General features: G+C 36.4%; 2 protein-coding genes across 3 annotated transcripts in view; one reads left to right on the forward strand and one right to left on the reverse strand.

Annotated features, from left to right (window-relative positions):
* Window positions 1-25,466, forward strand: part of DHRS7 (dehydrogenase/reductase 7) — a 977,513-nt gene that overhangs the window by 148,332 nt on the left and 803,715 nt on the right. The gene's annotated exons all lie outside the window — the stretch shown is intronic.
* Window positions 4,985-25,466, reverse strand: part of MNAT1 (MNAT1 component of CDK activating kinase) — a 240,589-nt gene continuing 220,107 nt past the window's right edge. The window contains exons 8-9 of one of the 2 annotated variants that reach the window (XM_050797812.1): window positions 20,342-20,401; window positions 4,985-5,434 (exon numbers count right to left, since the gene is read on the reverse strand). In XM_050797812.1, the coding sequence (XP_050653769.1) occupies window positions 5,314-5,434; window positions 20,342-20,401 (181 nt within the window). In that variant the 3' untranslated portion in view covers window positions 4,985-5,313. The remainder of the gene's footprint in view (window positions 5,435-20,341; window positions 20,402-25,466) is intronic. The other variant, XM_050797813.1, reaches the window with a different exon arrangement.

Here is a 25,466-nt window from a genome sequence, read left to right on the forward strand (position 1 = left end):
TGCTCTGTTGCCCAGGTTGGAGTGTAGAGACACAGTCACAGCTCAATGTAGCCTTGAACTCCTAGGCTTGAGATCTTCCCATCTCGGCTTCCCAAAGTGTTAGGGTTACAGGCGTGAGCACTTACATGTGGCCCTCGTGAATGGTTTAGCACCATCCCCTTGGTGGTGTCCTCACAATGAGTTATGAGATCTGGTTATTTAAAAGTATGTGGCACTCACCCCCCACACATTCTTACTCCTGCCTTTGCCATGTGAAGTGCCTGCTCCTATTTTGCCTTCTGCCATGAGTAAAAGCTTCCTGAGGCCTCCCCAGAAGCAGATGACAGTGCTATGCTTCCTATAGCCTGCAGAACCGTGAGCCAATTACACCTCTTTTCTTACAAATTACCCAGTATCAGGTATTTCTTTATAGCAATGCAAGAATGGCCTAAAACACAAGGCAAAACAACTTTAATATGAAACATACCATGATACAGTCATTTTGACAATCGATATTTGAATCACAATATTTGAAGCACAATATCCTTACACATTTGTCATACTATCAAAACAAGAAACGAGATTTCCATTCTCACAAATTGTAGTGAATATCTTTTCCGAGTTCAGCATTTTTAGGAACCTGGGTGCAAGTGCAAAGGAAATTTCCCTATTTCAAAATCTATTTAACTGCAATTGAGGCGATTCAACCTAATTTTCGGTAAGAAGTGATTAAAATAATGACATGCTAAAAGGCAAATTTCAAAGGAAGAAATCTAATAGAATTTTACAAATGCTTTTCAAGTGATGAATATACTCAGTTAATTTCATCTGCTCCTGGATTGATAGCAGTATTTGGCAATACCTGTCTGTATGAGAAGACATTTTTAAAGATGAAATGTGTAAAATCTCATTACCATTAGTATTAATGGTTAATAATGGTTAATGATAACCATTAATAGGCAATAATTTACAAATGATTTTGATCACAGGGAACACTTACTTAGAACCCTAATTAAAGGCAATGTTATTCTCACCAAAAAAGGCATTACAAAATATTGGACTATATTTTGAATGTTGTCAATTAAAAAGTGTAGGAGCAGTGTGAAGAAGAGGCAAGAATGATACCCCTAGACCGACCAAAGCCCGCGCGCTGCTGCGTCCCGCACCCAGCACCCACATCCCACTGCCGTTGCCACTGCCACCACGCCCAAGAGAAAGACTGAAGGGGATGCTAAAGGAGATAAAGCCAAGGTGAAGGACGAACCACAGAGAAGATCCGCGAGGTTGTCTGCTAAACCTGCTCTTGCAAAGCCAGAGTCCAAGCCTGAAAAGGCCCCTGCAAAGAAGGGAGAAGTACCCAAAGGGAAAAAGGGAAAAGCTGATGCTGCCAAGGAGGGGGAAGGAGCTGGAGATCCCAGGTGAAGTGTGTGCATTTTTGATAGCTGTGTACTTCTGGTGACTGTATGGTTTGAAATACTATTCTTTATCAAGTTTTATAAAAATGCAGAATTTTACCTTTTTTAAGCTATGTTGTTAGCACACAGAACACTTCATTGTTGTTTTGTGGGGAAGGGGCATATGTCACTAATAGAATGTCTCTGAAGCTGGATTGATGTGGGGAAAACACCTTTCCCTTCTAGTTTTGAGAGACTTCCTCCTGACTCCCAGGAGGAGGGATTCCCTGACTTTGACACACATGGCCACCTTGGCACAAAAGCCTTATGGTATGCAAAAACAAATCGTTTTTATGTCTTCTTTTCCCTTTCCATCTTTCAGCATAGACTTAACTCCCTTAAGCCCAGACATCTGTTGGGACCTGACCCCCAGTCATTGGTTACCAGTGTGTCTGGCAATCTGGACTTTCCAGTGATGCCACTGAGATGGCACCTGTCAAAAGAGGAGTGGTTCCGTTTCTAGATTGTGGATCTTCAGATAAATCCTGCCATTTTCATTTCACTTCCTGAAAGTCAGGGTTGGCTTGTGAAAAGTTGCTAAACAACATGCTAAATGTAAAATGTCAACTGTCACTCTAAACTTTCCCTGTTCAGAGCATCAGATGAAGACTTCATTGGGTTTTATAGCGGCTGATTTTTGATAGTCCATTGAAGAAGAGAATTTGAAAGTTGTTGTATACTGTTAATGACTGTATGCCCATGTCCTGCCTGAAATACCATGATTGTTTATGGAAAGTATCTTTAATAAAGCTGGATACAGTTTGAAAGAAAAAAACAGTGTGGCAATTTGTTTTAGCTTGTTCTGTAAGTACCTACATAATATCCTCGATTTTGCTTGTTACCCTGCAAAGCCTAAAATATTTACTATCTGGCCCTACAGAAAATGTTTAAGAACCCTAATCTAGATCATTAATTCCAAATTCAAATGCTTTCAGAAGTCTGGCAGGTCCTGTAAAGAAATGAAGGCAATAAATAGTAAGCAGTATAGGGATGTAATGAACTTGAGCACTCATTCCTTACTTAATTCAAATTGTTTTGAAACAACCCAAGTTTACATTGATGTCCTAGGTTATAAAGTATGAGTACAAATGATGTTCTTATTCATACATGTAAAGTAGTAAGACTCTTGTCTCCATTTAGTTACTCTGGACAAAATATGTAATATGTAATTGTAAAGAAAACAGAATCCCTGAATGTATCTACTAACTTTTTAACTTCCCCCTTTTCTTTCAGAGTGGATAAGTGAATATGTGATTATTCATTATTTAAATCCAGCTCTACCCTAAACTTTCAGATATGATACCTAGTACATGAATTCCTGATGAATCTACTAGAAAATGACAGCTGGAAAGCTCATTAGATACAATTTTTAATTTTGTTAACTTTTTGACAGGTTTTCTACCACCTTAATTGGATTTTAAAATAATTATCTGACAACCTGTTGACAGCCTAAAGACAACTTCTAAGAGAAGCATAGGTGAAATATTCATTGAATCAAATTAAGGAATACTAAGTAATCATGTATACTAACTATGATGTAAATGTATTCTGTACCATTAATATCTGCTTAAGAGGGAGTATAGTTATTAGTAAAATCATTTTCTACATCATGAATTTCTCAGAACTTCTCTTAGGACATCAACAAGATCATTTAGTTGATGTCATTTATATTCCATAAAAGATCTAGATACTTGATCTGTAGAACTTCCTGGAAGTCTTATGAAGTTCGACTACCCAGGACTAGTTTTAGCATAGCAGTTGTTTGACGGTCATCTCTAGAGCATGGCTTCTGGAGTCTGGCTGCCTGAGTTCAAATCCCAGCTCTGCTATTTTTAAGTTATATGACTGTTGGCAACTTACCTAACCTCTGTCTCAGCTTCTTCATCTGTTAAAATGGAGAAAATACTAGTAGAACTGTTTTGAGGATTAGGTAATACACAAAGCATGAAGCACAGTGCCTGGGACACAGGTAATACGGTAGTTGTTAACTGTTACTTCTGTACTCATAAAATACTTGAAGACTTATGTAGATGAAAGATATGTACAGCCTTTGTCTCTGAGAGTAAATCACTCGGATGGTAGGGGATAAGCACATCAATTTAGAATGTTTCTGTTGTTTAGTAGATTCAGTGAATTCACTAAACCTCAGTGAATTGTCACTAAGTTATTTTTCACCATTCCCTTTGATCAAATAAGGTCAGTTAACTTCTAAATTTGGCCTATGGAACTAAGTACAGCAATAGCAACTGCAAAATATTTACAAATGTATAAAGGTTTTGGAATTTATTTGCCAAACCAGGTGCATGCAATTTGCACAATAAGGCAGGCTCAAAACAAATCTTAAAAGCCTTTGATACATTTTATTAATTAGTTCATTCTTTTTAAAATACATTTATAAAAGGTATGAGAACAAGCAGTAGTGTTTCTTTTCAAAATACTGGATTCCTAATTTTTTCAATTGGCTGCTGCAAAGCCTTAACTCTACATTCAATGTTCTAACTATTATTTGAAGAGATTTATAGACTGTACTTAAAACACTAATCCTCAGTTGGGAATACCTAATAGATACAGGAATAGGATATGCAGTCTGGTAGAATGTAGATGGAATTGGACTTCGATTTAAAAAAAAAAAAAGTCTGTATTCTAATTCTGGCTTTTTACTAACTTGTGAATATGATCTTTGTCTACTCAATTATTTGATGCCTTGGTTTTCTCATTTATTAGAGATAGTTAGAAGTACAATAAAGTTGAAGATATATTGCTAAAATTAATACCTGCTTAGTAACATAAGATGGAGTTGTTACATATGGATAGTCCATCCTAATGTAACCACAAGTGTTGTTTCACCTAAGTTTCTACCCATAAAACTAGTATCTGTTATATTAGAGATTTGATAGGAAATCCCTTAATTTCCTTAAGAAACTATATCCCATATCCAATGCTCTGTGTAACAGACTCATACAAGGTTGAGATGCTGCAAATAGCATCCTATTCATATCTAAACTCTTTAAGCAAAACCCTGGTAATAAAAGCCTTTGAAGTTTCAACAAAAAACTGTATAAGTATACAATTTATACATGGAGAATTGTACTTAAAATGTACCTTCTCCAGTCTCCAAAGGATTCATCATAAAATGAGCTTACATTGGAGGTGAAACGTGTCATTTAAGTATTAAATTTTATTAACTTACTTCTTTGAATGTGTCATTAAAGCAGGTTAATGCTGGGCTCTGTTTTATCCTTAGTGTGGCTCACAGCTGGGAACTATAACACCTTGATCAAGGTTTGCCTCATTTTCCACTGCTTAAAACAGGCATTGAGTTCTTAGTATTGAGGGAATGACATTATCATGGGTCAGGTTTTTCTTGCCATAACTTGGTCAAAGGAAATATATCCACTTGTCTGGACTAGTATTAACAAGACATTAGGAAAAGGGGGAACATTTTATGAGAAGAAATAATAGACTTGGATATTAACAGTAAATGTTGTAATCAAAATGGTATTTAAAATGTGTTCAAGTAAAACACTGTAATAAGAGAAAAACCACAGAACTTAATATAAATTATAGCTTTATTTTTTAAAAAGATTTTATAAGTCTGTCAACCTCAAACACACATAAGTGAATTATTTATTCCTCTCTTCCATCAGATGAGGCTTATTGTGTCAAATCCTCTGAAAAATATAAGTAAAAATTCTTTTTCACAAATATATATCCCCTATATTCCTCAAGTTAGTTCTGAAATTTTCTCTTTATAAATACTTTAACACAGCTGCTAGTGGTAGGACTGTGTTGTGCAGCTGCATATAGCTATAATTTTACAAGGCTGCTTTACTTTTGCTAGCTCACTGGTTCAGCTCCAAGGTCCAAATCTTATAAATGGTTAACTGGGCTGCCAGAAAAGCCCACTGAATGCATCCTGTAGTGCTCTGTGACAAGCAAGAGAAGAAGTATAGCCTCCAGCAAGGTCCTGTGGTGAGGCAGCTCTGACATGGTTTAAATACCTAAAACAAAACAAGAAGTGTAGCATTGATATAAAAAGCAAATATAAATTGTTAACATTTTAAAAAGCAATAGTAAAGCTGATTCAAGTTTTAAAGAGGAATTCCGAGATCGAAATATTCACACTTTTATTATAAATAATTATCTTTCAAAAGGAAACATGCCAACTGTACATGGAGTGCCTAAACTAGTACTAAATTACATAGCAAATTACCACGGGATCGAAAAACAGTTCTGAAAGAGGTTTCAAAAATAATTCTAAAATATTCACTGCTTCACAATTTTCAGAGCTGATTTGTTTTGTTGGCTGATTTTTGGACACCTAACTAATGCTCTCCTTCCTGGCATATGCTTAAGAAATAAACAGTATCACAATACTATTATATTACTGATATATCTACATAAATGTGTTTTAAATCAAGCCCTAAATACCTAAACAAATGGAAGAGGGGAGAAAACATATGAGTTACTTCAAAAGTACTTCAATATTCCAAGAATATATTGTCTCATTCCTTAGAGGAAAGGAAACATTAGAAAATTACATGTTGAAGAAATCTCTGAGACTGAGCCTGAGTTCAAAATAATGTCTGAAAAAGTAAATACAGAAAAGTCTCATTGATCTCAAAGAACAATATAACAGTACAATTTTTTTTCTGCAACCACACACAGTTTTTGTTTTTTTAAAGCAATTAAACCTTTCTATCTTGACAAAACAGGACTGAAAAAAAATTGGGCAATCTGGCCAAAGAGGGACAACTTAGCATGACTACTAACACTTCTGGAAACAAATAATTCCAGCTTTGTTTTAATGCTCAGTTTAAGAAACTACCTTGATTCTTCAGGAAGTAAAGGAGCTTCACCCACCTTAGAATTACTGGTATGCCAAATGAATAAATCAGGTACCAGAACATTTTAATAACTTGGAACCTTTTTCACTCATTCATTCAAACTTCCTGTGTGTCAAAATCTTAATGCATGAGCAACTTAAAACTTCTAACATAACAACAAGTCTGTTTTTCATTTGTATCCATGTTTAATAAACCTGTGTAACTAAAACATATAGAGCAATATAAGAGTCCAATAGAAAAAAATGGGTCAAGGTAGGATGCAGCTAAGTTCCTGGAATTAGCTATAATTTATTCACACTGCCACAAAGGTTTTAACTCAATTCTTTGCTTCTCTGCCAAGGGCGAAAGGGGAAAGTGGAAGGAAGAAGAGAATTAATATATATTGAACAAAAAAACATTTTTGATAGTATTTTATATATGTAATTTTACTATATATTTATAATATACTATACTATATATAGTAAATTTATGTTATAAACATTATACATTTACTATATATAGTATTTTACTATATATAATTATATACATAAGATACTAATATAGTAAGTGTAGTATAAAAATATAAATAGAAAAAGGATGAAATAAAAATATTTAAATAAAAGTTCTGGCTGGGTGCGGTAGCTCACGCCTGTATGTAACCCAGCACTTTGGGAGGCCAAGGTGGGCGGATCATCTGAAGTCAGAAGTTCAAGACCAGCCTGGCCAACATGGCAAAACCCCATCTCTACTAAAAATACAAAAACTTAGCCAGGCATGGTGGCACATGTCTGTAATCCCAGCTACTCAGGAGGCTGAGGCAGGACAATCACTTGAACCTAGGAGGTGGAGGTTGCAGTGAGCCAAGATTTTGACACTGCACTCTAGCCTGGGTGACAGAGTGAGACTCTGTCTCTAAATAAATTAATGAATATTTTAATATTTTCTCCCTATACTGCATCTTACATACCCTCCTGGGACACATCCCACTTTGGAGACTACTGTTACAAATTAGTCATTGTTGTCTGGGTGCAGTGGTGCACGCCTGTGATCCCAGCACTCTGGGAAGCCGAGGTGGGTGGATGACCTGAGGACAGGAGTTTGAGACCAGCCTGGCCAACATGGTGAAACCCTGTCTCTACTAAAAATAGAAAAAGTAGCCAGGCATGGTGGCAGGTGCCTGTAATCCCAGCTACTCGGGAGACAAGAGAATCGCTTCAGTACGGGAGGCAGAGGTTGCAGTAAGCGGAGATCGCACCACTGCACTCCAGCCTGGGCAACAGAGTGAGACCCTGTTTTTAAAAAAAAAAAAAAAAAAAAAAAAAAAGGTCGTTGTTAAATTCTTGATAGAACCTTAGGTTGCATAGGATTTAAATAGGGATTTACCACACCTACCCCATGGCCATAAAGTTATCTGCTTATTAGTTTCCAAGACACAATAAAATATCAACTGTTAAGATTCTGATGCATGAGAAATGAAGTAAATGTTAAGTTACCTCAGAAAGGTCTAAAAATTAACCTGGCTTCACAGGGAATTCAATAACTATCATACAAATAATAAGTGAGTAATATTTTTATAGGTAACTTGGAAATGAAATGTTCCATTCCTGATACAAATTTCCAGCTAATTTTTATCCGCACACCAGATGATGATGTATCACCCTTTCCTTTCCTCTGATCCTCAAAAGAAAAGCATAGTCTTAGCCTCAATAGATGTTCACTTATGGTAAAATTCAAGCACCACAGTAGAATGTTTGTCAACCTTGAAAAGCCAACCATCATAAATGAGAATTGGTTTTCATAGCTGTAATACAAACCACTGTGCAACTAACTGTTTTGATTCATCACATTTTGGTACAGCTTGCTTCTGGGAAAGTTGAGTCATACCATATCTGGCTTGGCAATTTGAGCATAAACTTACAGTGTGCATACAGCTTTTTATATGTTATCCTGAGAAACCTGAAACAGCTGCACTGCTGGCAGGAAAACAGAGGACCACCAGTAAAATATTCAAAACAGTTGCATCTTTTAATTTATGGCCGTGTTTCCATAAAGAGTATATAAAACAGTTCAGCTTTATAGGTAAAATGTTATAAACAGTCATACTCGTTGATGCCATAAATGTGTAAAAAAAGTTATCTAAATGATTAGTGTTTGAAAATAGTATTTCTTGAACATAGTCATAATCCAGAGTATGAGCAAATATTTTTAAGTTTGACTTATTAATGCTAAGTTGTACAATTCTCACTGCCAAAACCAAGTCAATTAAAATTTCTTTGCATAGCACTAAAGAAAATGACCTTCCCTTCTAGCAATCACTTACATTAAACATGTCTGTGAGTATGAGTTGTTAAGAGTCCTGCTTATTTACTTTGCTGTTTTTGATCTCTAGGGCTGCACAAAACTGTTACTGTGAAGTATTTCAAACTATTTTCACCATGGCAACCTACATTAATGCCAATAAAAAATAAAACAAAGTTCATTTTTGTTATTCAATTGTGGGCTTTTATTTTTTAAGTATCTTAACTCAATGTTCTTAAACCCTTTATTTTTTGTAGCATGTCAAAGTATTTTAAAGAATCTGCTACACTGAAACAGCACAATGAAAATTTAGTGTTTTCTGTACTTTTCTAACTTAATCCACATCTGTGTTTTTATTCTTTCATGACCATTACAAGTACATCACTGAAGAGGATTCCTGGGGTTTCTGGCAGAAGTCAGTATCATTTCATGTATACCTTTATAAAACAGAATGAGGAAGAAGTCTTAGCCAAATTTATTTCCAAAAGTCAAGCTCGGTTGGGTTTGGGAGCCTGGAGGTAATTGCTCTGACTATTTAGCCAATCCCATGACACTATTCCTGTTTTTCATGGGTTTATTTTAAATATGTGTAAATCTTATAAGCAGAAACCAGGAAAGTAAAAATGAGGTTTGCTTATTTTGGTACCTACACCTTATTTTTACTGAAAGCAGACTAAACTCAAAGACTTAAAAAATCATACCTTTGATTATTTTCTTAATAAGGTCAAAAAAAAGTATGTTTTCGAAAGCATGTCTAAGATAATTCTTGTACAAAGGACATCTTATGCCCTAATTTATGCTCTGTCTAAAGCTGCCTTCCTATCCCATCAAAATCCCTTTCAAACAAACCTTGGAGAAGGGGGAGGGAAAAGGAGCAATGGATCCTGAGAAGGGCGTAAGATAGGATTAAGCATTAGAAAACCACACTTGAAGGTTTGTTCCTGAATTTTGATTTCCTACACTGTCATTTTCTTGTGTTATATTTTGCAGCTTTTGCTCCCAAAGAAAGTGGTACAATTTACACTTACCTTCAGAAAGACTTCATTTTCTTAGTTCTTTAACATAGAAGTGCCTCTGAGATTACTTTTTTCCTATTTCCCTTCCCTTAAGAGCCCTATATTGACCATCTGGCTGAAGTCTTGGACTCAGCTCATTTTAGTGCTATTTAACAATGCTTTGAGTTCTCAGCTAGGGGCAGAGAGCAGGGCTTGTTACTCAAGACCAAGAGGCAAGCACTCTTCCTGTCCAGTCACAATATGTTTGTGACAATCCTTAAAGCACATTGGCTTGGAATTTATATTGAAATGAAATGTAAAGTTCACACTAGTTTCCTCCACCTCAAATTACCAGGCCCTATGGAGAGTTAAAAACTTGGACTGGTTCAAACTAAGAAAGGTAGTGAACTCTAGAGACTAAGACTTTCTTTTTACAAGGTGGCCCGTTTTTTGAAGTCTGCATTTAAAGCCATCAGGCATTAAACAGACCATTTCCAAACAGATCTGTGTCCTACCCCAAACAAAATTCAAATCTAACTGCCATTAAGAGAGATCAGCCAGCTGATCTCAGCTATCAAGACCCACAGCTCTTATAGGAAGTTCAGCCAAAGCTATAAAAATTTACATTAACAACCTGAAGTCTACCTCAGTGAGATTTAAAAACAACCAGAGCAATAGTGTGCTCACACAACTATCACTAAAAAGCAAAAACATTCTGAAAACTAGTTAATGGTTAGGTGTCTTAACCTAAGCACAGTACCAGAATAATAGACAAACTGTTTACAGAGTGGTAATCATATATTCTAAGGTAAATGAGAAAAGACACCACATGTCAGAAATACTATTCACAATTCTGAGGGCAGCTTTGTTATAAAAATACATGGCTGGCTGGGCACGGTGGCTCACATGTAATCCCAGCACTTTGGGAGGCCGAGGTGGGCAGATCACGAGGTCAGGAGGTCAAGATCAGCCTGACCAACATGGTGAAACCCCGAACCTACTAAAAGTACAAAAATTAGCCGGGCGTGGTGGCACGCACCTGTAATCCCAGCTACTCAGGCAGCTGAGGCAGAAGACTCACTTGAACCCAGGAGGTGGAAGTTGCAGTGAGCCAAGATCACATCACTGCACTCCAGCCTGGGAGACAGAGCGAGACTCCTCCGTCTCAAAAAAAAAAACCAAAAAACAAAAATCACATGGCTTCATGAAATCCAAACAAAAATGTAACAAACTTCCACAGGCAGTCATATGTTGCTCTTATACTTTACCATCTAGCCAGCAAGTTAGAATACAATTTGAATAAACTAATAAAACTGAATTCAGATTTACACCAACACACTTGGAAAGAGAGTGAATAATTATGCCAGACATTTAGACCGTCCAAACACCAAAACTCATATTTCAAAATTAAAAGACACATGGTTTCCAAATGAACACAATGATTTATTATTCATATTTAATAACTGAATATAGATTGCTCAGAGAAGACTTTCTGACTTATAACTGGAGTATAAGTCCAGTTAATACTTATAACTGTGTAATTTATTGCTATCAAAGAGCACACCAGGTATTTCGGATAGAACAGTTATTACTGACAGTTAATATAATTACATAATGAAAGGATTATTTCCTTGATTTAAGTGTGAAGTATAGAACACATAGAAGATATAGCTACTTAAGTATAATATATTCTATGAACGATGTTGGTAGTGCTGATTATCTCAATGGATAGACCTGTAAGGATAGATTCTGTCTATGTAATACATACATTTAAACACAGGAACATCTCAGGAACATGGGCTATGAGATAGATGGGGCCATGAAAAACAGATAATAAACAGTAGCTAAATAGGCCAAATGATATTTGATAAATTTTAAGTATATTCTTCAAAGTCAGATGTTTATTTCCACAAGAGATTAATACAATGTTTGTCTAATTTCAGTATTGCCATTATATGCTTAGATGAGATTACACAGAAAAATGGCATAAATAATGTTTTTATTTATTGATTCTTAAAACATTATGATACTCATTTCTATTAATCTATTCAGAATAATGACTGGGAGAGATAAAGTAAGGCAAAGTTTCATTTAAAAAATCTAAAAATAGCAAGTAATATGAGCCTAGATTTTGTGTATCCCAGTGAGGAACAAGTGTCACTTCTTGGAAATTCAGTAGATACTATAAAAATAAGTGTACTAGGTTCTGCATTTCTTTGGTAATATTCCTAAAAAAATCTAGTGCCTGATTCTGCTTTGTCTAACGTAATTTTTTCTTAGAAATTCAATGTGCCAGGTATGTGCCAGATTTTTCATCATATCTTTATAAAAGCAGGATGAGTAATTTATCTCCAAGAGTGAGGGAGATAAAAATGCAGAAATTTAGATATATGCAGCTCATTCATTCTCAAAAAAAAAAAAAAAAAAAATTACTGAGAGCTTACTATTTGCCAGGTATTGAAGTAGCCCTGATAATAAAGCAGAGAACAAAGACTTCATGATCTCATTGATCTTATAACCCAGCAAAAAGAAAAATATTAAATAATGAATATTACAAATAAGAAAGTAGGGCTTGATAAGTGTGGATAAAAAAGGAAGCCAACATGAATAAGATCAGAACAGGTTTCCCTAAAACAATTACAGTTAAGTTTAGATCCAAAGAGACAAAATTAGCTAGGAAGGCAAGGGGAGTATAACGGTGATCCAGAGAGAGGGAAGAACATATATGAAGTAGTAAAGAGACACAGCACATATTGAGAATATAGGGGACAGGTGGTTTCAGCTCAGGATGAGGCCAGAGATGTAGGCAGAAAGTACACAAAAGATGGCCTTATAGAAAATGTTTAGAAACTGTGAATTTTATTCAAAGGGCACTGGGAAGCCACTGAAAAGTTATTATTAGAAAGCTGATGGCTGGGCGCAGTGGCTCATGCCTGTAATCCCAGCACTTTGGGAGGCCGTGGTGGGCAGATCACCTGAGGTCGGGAGTTTGAGACCAGCCTGACCAACATGGAGAAACCTCATCTTTACTAAAAATACAAAATTAGCTGGGCGTGGTGGCGCATGCCTGTAATCCCAGCTACTCAGGAGGCTGAGGCAGGAGAATCTCTTGAGCCTGGGAGGTAGAGGTTGCGGTGAGCCGAGATCGCATCATTGCACTCCAGCCTGGGCAAGAAGAGCAAAACTCCGTCTCAAAAAAAAAAAAAAGGAAACCTGATAATGTAAATGGTCCACTTTGGCTGCCCACTGGATTAGAGAAAAGCAAGAGTAGATACAGAGAGAATCCTTAGGAGACTGTTTCTCTAGTCCAGGCTTGATACAATGGTGATTTGAATTAGGGTGGTGGCAGTGAAAATAATGAAAACTACTGGTTTAGAAATATTTCAGTGAGTGAGTGGGTGGATATGGGGGTGGGAATATGAGGGTGGGAAGGAGAAAGCAGTGTCAAGGTCAACTTCCAGGTACCTAGTCACATAGTCACACAGATCAGGGAAGATGCCCTCACAGAGAAATAGAAAACTGGAGAAGCAAATAAGGGTGGGAGAGGAAAGAAGGGAAAGATCCCAACTTTGGTTTTGGACTTGAGTCTTAAGTGATTATAGCAGAGACATGCATGGAGATGTGGAATGGTAGCTGGATATGTGGGTCAAGTGAAAAGAAGAGAGTTATAGAATGAAGATACCAATTTGGAGTTACCAGTATTTAGATGGTATTTGAAACCATAAAAATAAATGTTAATATTTAAGAAGGGACAGAATGAGAAAAGAGGAGGGCCTAAGGCAGAGGCTTAGAGAACTACAATGTGGAATGGTCTGACAAAAGAAGCTATTTTGAAGTAAAGGGTAGTAAATGCAGCTATCCCCTGCTATCCCCAATACCTCATAAACTCTCTTCCCCTCCTTTTTAGACTTGCGAAAAATATAGACACAAGGGAGGTGTAAGCCATCTGGAAAGGAGGAAAATAATAATAACAGAGACAGAGACAAGGTAACCTATTTGATTTCCCCACCTAAGGACTCCAAAGGGCATATGCATAGTATTTACAGCAGTCATGTTTCTTATAGCAAAAGAACAACAGAAACAACCAAATGTCCATTGACAAGAGAATGGATAAACTTGTTATTGATACAATGGAATGCTATCAAAAGTGAAAATAAATAAGTTACAGCTATGTACATGCATCAATACGACTGACTCTCACAAACAATGCTTAGCAAAAAAACCCATAAAAACCAAGTTACAGAAAAATATGGAGAGCATGGTTCCATTCATATTAAATTCTGAACATGCAAAGCTAAACATGGAATATGTAAATATGACAAAGCTATAAAGAAAGGTGAGGAATGATGTCAGAAAGATAGCCAAGCAGGAAAACCAAGCCTTCATTTTCTCCACAAAAAATAATAATTGGACAGCTCTTCATGAATGGGAATAACTGGAAGAGCTCAGGAATCTACTTGAGAAACTATAGCAATACACTGGAAGAAAAATCCCGTAAGTAATGACACAAAAATCCCATAACCACACAAAAGAAAGGAACAGTTCATTCTGCCTTTATCATCCCATTCCCAAGTCTAGCACTGATTGGCATAGAAAGGGAACTCCCAAGTTTGTAAGTATCCCTGGCATGGCAATGGAGAGCAGGATGAAAGAACAGCTTTCCCAGACTTTCAGGGTACTGCCTGAGAAATCAGCAACCAGCATCAGTTATATCCCACCTAGATTGCTGAAAAGACTGGCATGCACGGAAACAAAGAAGGATGGGGGCTACCAGTATCAGCCATATAAGCAGAAATCACTACTGTCCTTAGTGGCCTGCTCTGCACAGGATTCTAGCAGACTTCTCTGCTGAGGACCTCAACAGCCCTTGTGGCTACCACAAGAGATTTCACCCCTGAGGATACCACGGTGTTCACTGAGGTGGACAGCAGCAGCTTGCTCTGCAGAAGACCCTAATAGGCTTTTGCTGGCTGCTGAGGAATCTAGCAGTCAGCATAGCTACAACAGACCCCCTGCAGGTTTGGCCACTGGGCATCCCACAGTTTTTTGCCTTCCCTATCTCCAGGTGCCTTAAGTGGTGATGTGTGCCTGTAGTCCTAAGTACTTGGGAGACTGAGACAGGAGGGTCACTTGAGCCTGGGAGGTTAAGGCTTCAGTGAGTCATAATTATGACACTGCAGTCCAGCCTAAGTAACAGAGTAAGACCTTGTCTCAAAAGAAAGAAGACAGAAAGAAGGAAAAAGAAAGAAAAAGAAAAAGAAATACTGTCAGAAAACTTTTTTTTTTTTTTTCTCGAGACGGAGTCTCACTCTGTCACCCAGGCTGGAGTGCAGTGGCCGGATCTCAGCTCACTGCAAGCTCCGCCTCCCGGGTTTACGCCATTCTCCTGCCTCAGCCTCCCGAGTAGCTGGGACTACAGGCGCCCGCCACCTCGCCCGGCTAGTTTTTTTTTTGTATTTTTTTAGTAGAGACGGGGTTTCACCGTATTAGCCAGGATAGTCTCGATCTCCTGACCTTGTGATCCGCCCGTCTCGGCCTCCCAAAGTGCTGGGATTACAGGCTTGAGCCACCGCGCCTGGCCTAGAAAACTTTCTAAATATGGGGAAAGATATAAACATCAAGGTACATGAAACATAATGATGTAAAATCAGATTCAACCCAGAGAAGACTTCACCAAGATACATTATAATCAAATTTTCAAAAATCAAAGACAAAGAGAGAATTTTTAAAGCAGCGAGAGAAGCAGCATATCACATACAAGGGAACCTAAATAAGACCATTGGTGAATTTCTCAGCAAAAATCTTGCAGACCAGGAGTAAGTGGGAAGAGTTCATGAAAGGAAAAAAAAAAAGCCAACCGAAAATACTTCATGCAGCAAAGCTATCCTTCACCAACGAGGGACAGATAAAGACTTTTCCAGACAAACAAACTGAGGGAGTTCATCACTATTAGACTTGTGTTACAAGAAATGCAAAAGGGCGTTCTTCAGGCTTAAACAAAAGGCCATTAATTAGAAGCATGAAAGTATAGACTGGGTGTGGGGGCTCATGCCTGTAATCCCAGCACTTTGGGAGGGTGAGGTGGGCAGATCACCTGAGGTCGGGAGTTCGAGACCAGCCTGACCAACATGGAGTAAACTTGTCTCTAGTAAAAATACAAAATTAGCTGGGTATGGTGGCACATGCCTGTAATTCCAGCTACTTGGGATGCTGGAGCAGAAGAATCACTTCAACCTGGGAGGCGGAGGTTGTAGTGAGCCAAGATCGTGCCATTGCACTCCACCCTGGGCAAAAAGAGTGAAACTCCATCTCAAAAAAAAAAAAAAAAAAAAAAAAGAACATCAAAGTATAAAACTCGCTGACAAAGGTAAATATATAGTCAAATTCTGAATACTCTAATACTGTACTGGTAGTGTGTAAATTACTTATAACTCTAATATAAATGTTGAAAGACAAAAGCATTTCCAGAAAAGAACCACAGCTACAAAAATTTGTTAATGGATATATAATGTAAAAATACATACACTGACACAGAAAACATAAAATATAAGAGAGAATGATATGGTTTGGCTGTTTCCCTACCAAAATTTCCATCTTGAATTGTAGCTCCCATAATTCCCAACTGTCATGGGAGGGACCTAGTGGGAGGTAAATGAATCATGGGAGGAGATCTTTCCTGTGCTGTTCTCATGACAGTAAGTCTCATGAGATCTGTTGATTTTATAAAGGGGAGTTCCCCTGTCACATGCTCTCTTGCCTTCTGCCATGTAAGATGTGTTTTGCTCCTCATTCGCCTTCAGCCACGACTGTGAGTCCTCCCCAACCATGTGGAACTGAGAGTCAATTAAACCTCTTTCCTTTATAAATTACCCAGTCTCAGGTATATCTTTATTAGCAGCATGAGGACAGACTAATACAGAGAATAAAACTAAGTTTTTGTAAGTGATTAAAGTTGTTATCAACTTCAAATAGACTAGCATAACTATAAGATGTTTTATGTAACCCTTGTGGCAACAAAAATGCAAAAACCTACAGTAGATACAGAAAAGATGACGAGAAAGGAATAGAAATATGCCACTAAGCATGGTATGTTCTTCCATTTGTTTGTGTCCTCTTTTATTTCACTGAGCAGTGGTTTGTAATTCTCCTTGAAGAGGTCCTTTACATCCCTTGTAAGTTGGATTCCTAGGTATTTTATTCTCTTTGAAGCAGTTGTGAATGGAAGTTCATTCATGATTTGGCTCTCTGTTTGTCTGTTACTGGTGTATAAGAATGCTTGTGATTTTTGCACATTAATTTTGTATCCTGAGACTTTGCTGAAGTTGCTTATCAGCTTAAGGAGATTTTGGGCTGAGACAATGGGGTTTTCTAAATATACAATCATGTCATGCTCATGGATACGAAGAATCAATATCATGAAAATGGCCATACTGCCCAAGGTTATTTATAGATTCAATGCCATCCCCATTAAGCTACCAATGAGTTTCTTCACAGAACTGGAAAAAACTGCTTTAAAGTTCATATGGAACCAAAAAAGAGCCCGCATCTCCAAGACAATCCTAAGTCAAAAGAACAAAGCTGGAGGCATCACGCTACCTGACTTCAAACTATACTACAAGGCTACAGTAACCAAAACAGCATGGTACTGGTACCAAAACAGAGATATAGACCAATGGAACAGAACAGAGTCCTCAGAAATAATACCACACATCTACAGTCATCTGATCTTTGACAAACCTGAGAGAAACAAGAAATGGGGAAAGCATTCCCTATTTAATAAATGGTGCTGGGAAAATTGGCTAGCCATAAGCAGAAAGCTGAAACTGGATCCTTTCCTTACTCCTTATATGAAAATTAATTCAAGATGGATTAGAGACTTAAATGTTAGACCTAATACCATAAAAACCCTAGAGGAAAACCTAGGTAGTACCATTCAGGACACAGGCATGGGCAAAGACTTCATGTCTAAAACACCAAAAGCAACGGCAGCAAAAGCCAAAATTGACAAATGGGATCTCATTAAACTAAAGAGCTTCTGCACAGCAAAAGAAACTACCATCAGAGTGAACAGGCAACCTACAGAATGGGAGAAAATTTTTGCAATCTACTCATCTGACAAAGGACTAATATCCAGAACCTACAAAGAACTCAAACAAATTTACAAGAAAAAAACAAACAACCCCATCAAAAAGTGGGCAAAGGATATGAACAGACATTTCTCAAAAGAAGACATTCATACAGCCAACAGACACATGAAAAAATGCTCATCATCACTGGCCATCAGAGAAATGCAAATCAAAACCACAATGAGATACCATCTCACACCAGTTAGAATGGCAATCATTAAAAAGTCAGGAAACAACAGGTGCTGGAGAGGATGTGGAGAAATAGGAACACTTTTACACTGTTGGTGGGACTGTAAACTAGTTCAACCATTATGGAAAACAGTATGGCGATTCCTCAAGGATCTAGAACTAGATGTACCATATGACCCAGCCATCCCATTACTGGGTATATACCCAAAGGATTATAAATCATGCTGCTATAAAGACACATGCACACGTATGTTTATTGCGGCAGTATTCATAATAGCAAAGACTTGGAAACAACCCAAATGTCCATCAGTGACAGACTGGATTAAGAAAATGTGGCACATATACACCATGGAATACTATGCAGCCATCAAAAAGGATGAGTTTGTGTCCTTTGTAGGGACATGGATGAAGCTGGAAACCATCATTCTTAGCAAACTATCACAAGAACAGAAAACCAAACACCACATGTTCTCACTCATAGGTGGGAACTGAACAATGAGATCACTTGGACTCGGGAAGGGGAACACCACACACCGGGGCCTATCATGGGGAGGGGGGAGGGGGGAGGGATTGCATTGGGAGTTATACCTGATGTAAATGACGAGTTGATGGGTGCTGACGAGTTGATGGGTGCAGCACACCAACATGGCACAAGTATACATATGTAACAAACCTGCACATTATGTACATGTACCCTAGAACTTAAAGTATAATAATAATGTAAAAAAAAAGAAAAAAAAAAAAAAGAAATATGCCACTAAAGAAAATCATCAAATCACAAAGAAAGACAGCAAGAAAAGAAGAAAGGGACAAAAGGTCTCCAAAACAACCAAATAACTACAACACCATTAACAAAGTAGCAAAAGTAAATCTTTACCTATCAATCATTACTTTATATGTAAATAGACTAAATTTGCCAGTCAAAAGACATAGAGTGGTTGAATGGATAAAAAAATATAAGACCCAACTATATGCTGCCTAAAAGAGACTCGCTTCACATTTAAGGACACACACAGAGTGAAAGTGAATATACTCCATGCAAATGGAAACCAAAAAGAACAGAGGCAACTAAACTTATATCAGACAAAACAGATGTTAAATCAAACTACCACATGAAACAAAGAAAGTCACTAGAAAATGATAAAAGGATCAATTAATCAAGAGGATATAACAAATGTAAATATATATTAACTCAAGTCAGAGCACCTAAATATATAAAGCAAATACTAACAGATCTGAAGGGAGAAATAGACAGCAATACAATAATAGGCAATTCAACATTTCACTTTGAACAATGGATAGATTATCCAGACAGAATATCAATAAAGGAACACTAAGCTGGAACTACACTTAAGACAAAATAAACCTAACAAACGTATACAGAAAATTCCAGCCAACAGCAGCAGAATACACATTCTCCTTGAGTGCAAAGAACATTTTACAAAATAAATCATATGTTAGGCCAGAAACCAAATCTTAACACATTTAGTAAGACTGAAATCATATTAAGTAATTTTTATAACCACAATGATATGAAACTAGAAATCAGTAACAGAAGAAAAACTAGAAAATTCACAAATATGTGGAAATTAAACAACATACTTGTGAACAATCAATGGTTCAAGGAATTTATCCATTTCTCAAGAAATGGGAAGTTTTGATTCTCAAGAAAAATATCTTGAGAATAATGAAAAAGTAAACATAACATACCAAAATGTATGGTATGTATCCAAAGCAGTCCTGATAAATTTATACTAATAAATGACAATATTTAAAAAGAAAAAAATATCTCAAATAACCTGGTATCACACCTTAAAGAACTAGTTAGTGTAAGAAAGCCCAAAGTTAGAGTAAGGATGGAAATAAAGATCAGAGTAGAAATAAAATAGAGATTAGACATACAATAGAAAAAAATAAAAATCAGTGAAACTAAAAGTTGGTTTTTTTAAAACATAAAATTCACAAACCTTTAGCTAGATTAACTAAGAAAAAAGAAAGAAGACTCAAATACATAAAATCAGAAATGAAGGAGGAGATATTACAACTGAGGCCACATAGGTATGAAAAAAATCACTAAACAATTATACACCAACAAATTGGAGAACTCAGAAGAAACGGATAAATTCCTAGACACAGAAAACCTACCAAGATTGAATTATAAAGCAATAAAAATTGTAAACAAACCAACAGAAAGTAAGGAGATTGAATCTGTTATTTATTTATTTATTTATTTATTTATTTATTTAGAGACATAGTTTCGCTCTTGTTGCCCAGGCTGGAGTGCAATGGTGCGATCTTGGCTCACTGCAACCTCCGCCTTCTGGGTTCAAGAAATTATCTTGCCTCAGCCTCTCGATTAGCTGAGATTACAGGCACCTGCCACCATGCCCAGCAAGTTTTTGTATTTTTAGTAGAGATGGGGTTTCACCATATTGGCCAGGCTGGTCTTCAACTCCTGACCTCAGGCAACCCACCTGCCTCGGCCTCCCAAAGTGTTGAGATTATAGGTGTGAGCCACCACACCTGGCCAGAATCTGTAATTTTTTAAAAAAAAAATCCCATTAAAGAAAAGGTTAGAACCTGATGGCTTCATTGCTGAATTCTCCTAAACATTCAGAAAAGAATTAATACCAATCCTTCTTCAAATTCTTCTAAAAACTGAAAAGGAGAGAATAATTCCAAGCTTATGTTATGAGGCCTGCATTACCCTAATACAAAAGCCAGACAAGGACATTAAAGAAAAAAAGTATTACAGTCTAATATCTATAATGAACATAGATGTAAAAATCTTGAACAAAATATTAGCGAACCAAAATAAAAGCATATTAAAAGAATCAATACACCATGATCAAGTAGTATTTGTCACAGGGATGCAACGTATGGAAATCTATGAAAATGATACACCACATTAACATAATGATGTACAAAAACCATATGATCGTCTCAATAAATATTTAAAAAATTGACAAAATTCAACATCCTTTCATGATAAAAAACTATCAACAAATTACATATAGAAGGAATGTACCTCAACACAATAAAAGCCATATATATATGACACGAAAGCTAACATCACACTAAACTGTGAAAAGTTGAAAGCCTTTCCTTTAAGATTAGGAATAAGCCAAGGATGCCCACTCTTGCCATTTCTTTTCAACATAATACTGGGAGTTATAGCCAGAGCAATTAGTCAAAAGAAAAAATAGGAAAAGTTACATTGTCTCTGTTTGCAGATAACATGATCCTACTTATAGAAAACCCTAACAACTCTACCAAAAAGCTGTTGAAACTAATTGATTCAGTAAAGCTTCAGGATGCAAAATCAGCATACAGAAATTAGTAGCACCTCCACACACTAACAAGGAGCTGTCTGAAGAAGAAATCAAGAAAAACAGTCCCATTTACAACAGCTACCAAAACAAACAAACAAAAACAAAACAAAAAACCCCAACAACTTAAAAACAAATTTAACCAAGGACGTGAAAGATCTTCACACTAAAAACTATAAAACATTGATGAAAGACATTGGAGACACAAGTAAATGAAAAAATATTCCTTATTCATGGAATGGAAGAATTAACATTGATAAAATGTCCATAAAATCCAAAGTGATCAACAGATTCAATGATTCTACCAATGAATTCTAATCACATTTTTCTATCAAAATTCTTAAGACATTTTTCACAGAAAAAAAGAAAAGAATCCTAAAATTCATGTGGAATAACAAAAGACCTTGAATAGGCAAAGAAAGCTTAAAGAAATGAACAAAGAGGCAGGTAAACATCACCTGATCTCAAAGTATACTACAAAGCTAAAGTAATCAAAACAGCATGGTACTGGCATAAAACCAGTATACACCAATGGAACAGAACAGAGAACCCAGAAAGGGGCTAATACACAAAATATATAAGGAACACAAACAACTCAATAGCAAGAAAACAAATAACCCGATTAAAAAATGGGCAAATGACTGGAAAAGACATTTCTCAAAGGAAGACATACAAATGGCCAAAAGGTATGTGAAAAAAATTTAACATCACTAATTACCAGGCAACACAAATTAAAATCACCATGAGGTATCACCTCACACCTATTAGGATGGTTACTACGAAAAAGGAAATATATAAAAAGGGTTCGCAAGGGTGTGGAGAACAGAGAACCCCTAGTACAGTGTTAATGAGAATGTAAATTATAAGGCCATCATGGAAAACACTATGGAAGTTCCTCAAAAAATTAAAAACAGAACTACCATATGCACACCTTATTAGTGTTTTGAAAGATTAAACATGAAAATTTATGTAAAGCATCTGGCACATTCAATTACGTGTAAGTGTTCTTGTCCACCCTCTATCTTCTATTTGATAATTTCAATACAAAGCACACTTTCACAAAAGATAGATCTTCCATAGCCCAAATTTCCAAAGCACTTTTACCCTCTGCTAATAGTATGTACCTCTCCTTTTCCAACCCTGTGACCTTCTTGTCTATTCCCACACCTATTCCAACAATAATATTGTTGCCTTCTATCTTTCCCCTTTTACTGTACCCCTAATTATGAAGATCAAAGTGGAGATTTCAAAGAATAAGAAGAATCTTGCTTGCTAATCTTTTATCACAGGGTAATAGAGTAACCCAAGGGTGGCAATACAGTCACGGGAAAAATTTTACATATATACATACATATAATACATTTGTATAGATTCAAACATATACATACAGATCTATATTTCACAAATACAACGTATAACCTTGTAAGTTTTATTTTAAAAGTGAATTTACTACATTATTTCCACTCTCACTGCCTCTCCGTTCACTTGTTCCTCATATCCTTGTATTTAATCTGGTTACCATTAAATCGCCATTTCTTGGACCTCATCCTCCTCAACGTTTTCCTCTACCTCTCTAATAGTGATAGTCCCCGGCTGTGAAATGCTTCCAGTTTCTGGTTTCCATAATATCAGTCTACACCCTGGGCCATACTCCTACTACTCTGACATATCATTCCCCAGAATTCTCTTTTTCTATTTCCTAATTACTAATTTTCTTCTTGGTTTACCTCCTCTCTTTCCCGATTCTTGATTCTGTCTGAAATGTATGGCTTCAGTTAATGTTTCTGTTCTACTAAGCCCTACATCTCTTTTGGTCTGTCCTTCTATCTTAATTATAGTCCAACATGTTTATCTGCATGAATGGCTCTTTATACTTGGGTGTCCCACTGGCACTACAAAGATAATATTTTCATAATTGAACTCATCTTTCTTTACAAACCTAATGATCTGTCTGTGTTTGAATTTCCTTAATACTTTCAGCATCCTCACTGGGGTCATCTTGGAATGCTCTTTCTCCTGAATACCAGTGTGAAACCTATATCATAATCTCTCTATAAACATCTATTTACCTCTCACATCATCTTCATTGCCACTATTGTTACCATATTTCAGGTATTTATTACCTCTTTCACAGACTAATATGAATAGTTGCTTAATTGATCTCCCTATTTACAGTATGTTCTCTCCATTCCAACCTATTCATGGTTATCAAATTAATCTTCTTAGAGCAAAGCTCTGCATGACTCTCACGCAAAAAGACATTTATTGCATTCCTGCTATATGTAGCATAAAGTCCAAATTCCTTAGCCTACCATTCAAGGCCTACTGTACTTGATTCCAACCTACCTTTCCAAACAATTTTCCATTAATCATCTCCATGTACCCTGAACTTAAGCCAAAGTCAACTGTGAGGTTTTCTGTTATCCTCTATTAAAGGAGACAGGTCTCAGTCCTGTTAGAGGTAGGAAGCTGAAACTGGGCTTGCAGCCCTGCATGTAACCTAGATCTACAAAATACTGTTCTGTCTATGAAACAGCTCCTAGGAAAATTTTGCTTACTAGATTGGGTATAGTCACAAGAAAGCCTGCAACCCATCTGAGGCATGGGTGGAAAAGGAATTACACATAAGGAACGACACTACCTAAGCCTGCTCCACCCTCAAAAAATTAAGAATAACAACTGGTTCAGACTCAGTGAAGCCAACAGAAATTTGTCAGAAGCAAATATGAATCTCTATAACAGTATGCCTTCATGATCCAAGACCCACAGGAAAACAACTCCCACTAAAAAAAAAAATTCACAGTAAAATGGAAAAAAAATTTTAAATGAACCTCACTTATAAAAGAGTCAGAAGACATGAACAATGGCAGGACTGACATATCCAGAATCATAGACAATAATCTGAAAGAAATTCTAAAAGAAGAATATTTAATGTCAAAAGAAACCATGAAAGGAATAGCTGCCATACAGCAAGGAAAGGACAATATGAAAAGAACAGGCATTTTCTTCTTTGAAAGAATCAAACAGGAATCTTGGAGTAAAAGTTTCAAAGGACAGGTTAAGCATTAGATTATCCACAGAAGGATGGAAAATAGTAAACTGAAAGACATATGTGAGGAAAACACAATATATAGTAGAGCCAAAAAAAAAAAGGAAAATGTGAAAAAGAACCATTAAAGGAAATGTTTCACCAAGAAGCAAATTAAACTCCAATGGGAAGAGCAGGATGCAAGGAGCAAAGATGAGCCAAAAACAACAATAACAATAAAACAAACTAGCAACAAAAATAGCAAAGAAAATGGAAGGGGAAGCCTGAGTTTAAGCATTCTAGGGTCTTTGTTTTCTTCAGAAGGAGGAAAGATATTAAGTTTAGAATTTTTTGATGTTTAAAAATAGTATTTGTTAATTCTGGGTGGCACAATTATTATGTTTTTGTTATATCACTCTCTGTGCTTCTCTATGTTTGAAATATTTAACAACTGTTTTAGATTACACCTCTTCCAGATTGTCCACATAGAATTACTTCTTTCCTCCTCTGAATTCACAAAGCACTTTATCTCTACCTTTCTTCTATGTACCATGGCTACTTAAAAATGTTATACATTCCCCACTAGATAAGTTTCTTGATAGCAATATAAATATTTATTTGCTATCATTTAAAAAAATCATCCTAACTTCTAATCAGAAAATACAGAATTTTAAAAACTAAATTAGGCTCTGATTAGTTAAGATATAGCTCTAAAGTGCAGCAAAGATAAGAGCTGGCAAATAAAAATAAGATATGAAAACAATTATCACCACAAATTATGAAGCTCTGTCAAAAGATGAAAGAGGTCTGAATGAAGGGTAAGTTATACCTCGGGGTATCCAATCTTTTGGCTTCCCTGAGCCACACTGGAAGAAAAATTGTATTGGGTCACACGGAAAATACACTAACACTAACAATAGCTGATTAGCTAAAAACAAAACAAAACAAAACAAAAAGTCATAATGTTTTAAGAAAGTTTATAAATTTCTGTTGGGCTGCATTCAAAGCTGTCGTGGGCTGCATGTGCCCTGTCGGCCACGGGTTGAACAAGCTTGAGTATGTATCATTCACTGGGGTGGACAAGAGGTTTTCCTGGAAATTAGAAAATGCCTATAATAATAAAAGGGTGATAGGGTATACAGTGGAAAATGACTTTATTTAAAATATAAACACCTGTATTTTCTCATTGAATATATTTGAAAATCGTGGCAGGCAGTTCCAAGATGGCTGAATAGGAACAGC

This window comes from Macaca thibetana, chromosome 7 (genome assembly GCF_024542745.1).
Source record: "Macaca thibetana thibetana isolate TM-01 chromosome 7, ASM2454274v1, whole genome shotgun sequence".
Classification (NCBI taxonomy): Eukaryota; Metazoa; Chordata; class Mammalia; order Primates; family Cercopithecidae; genus Macaca; species Macaca thibetana.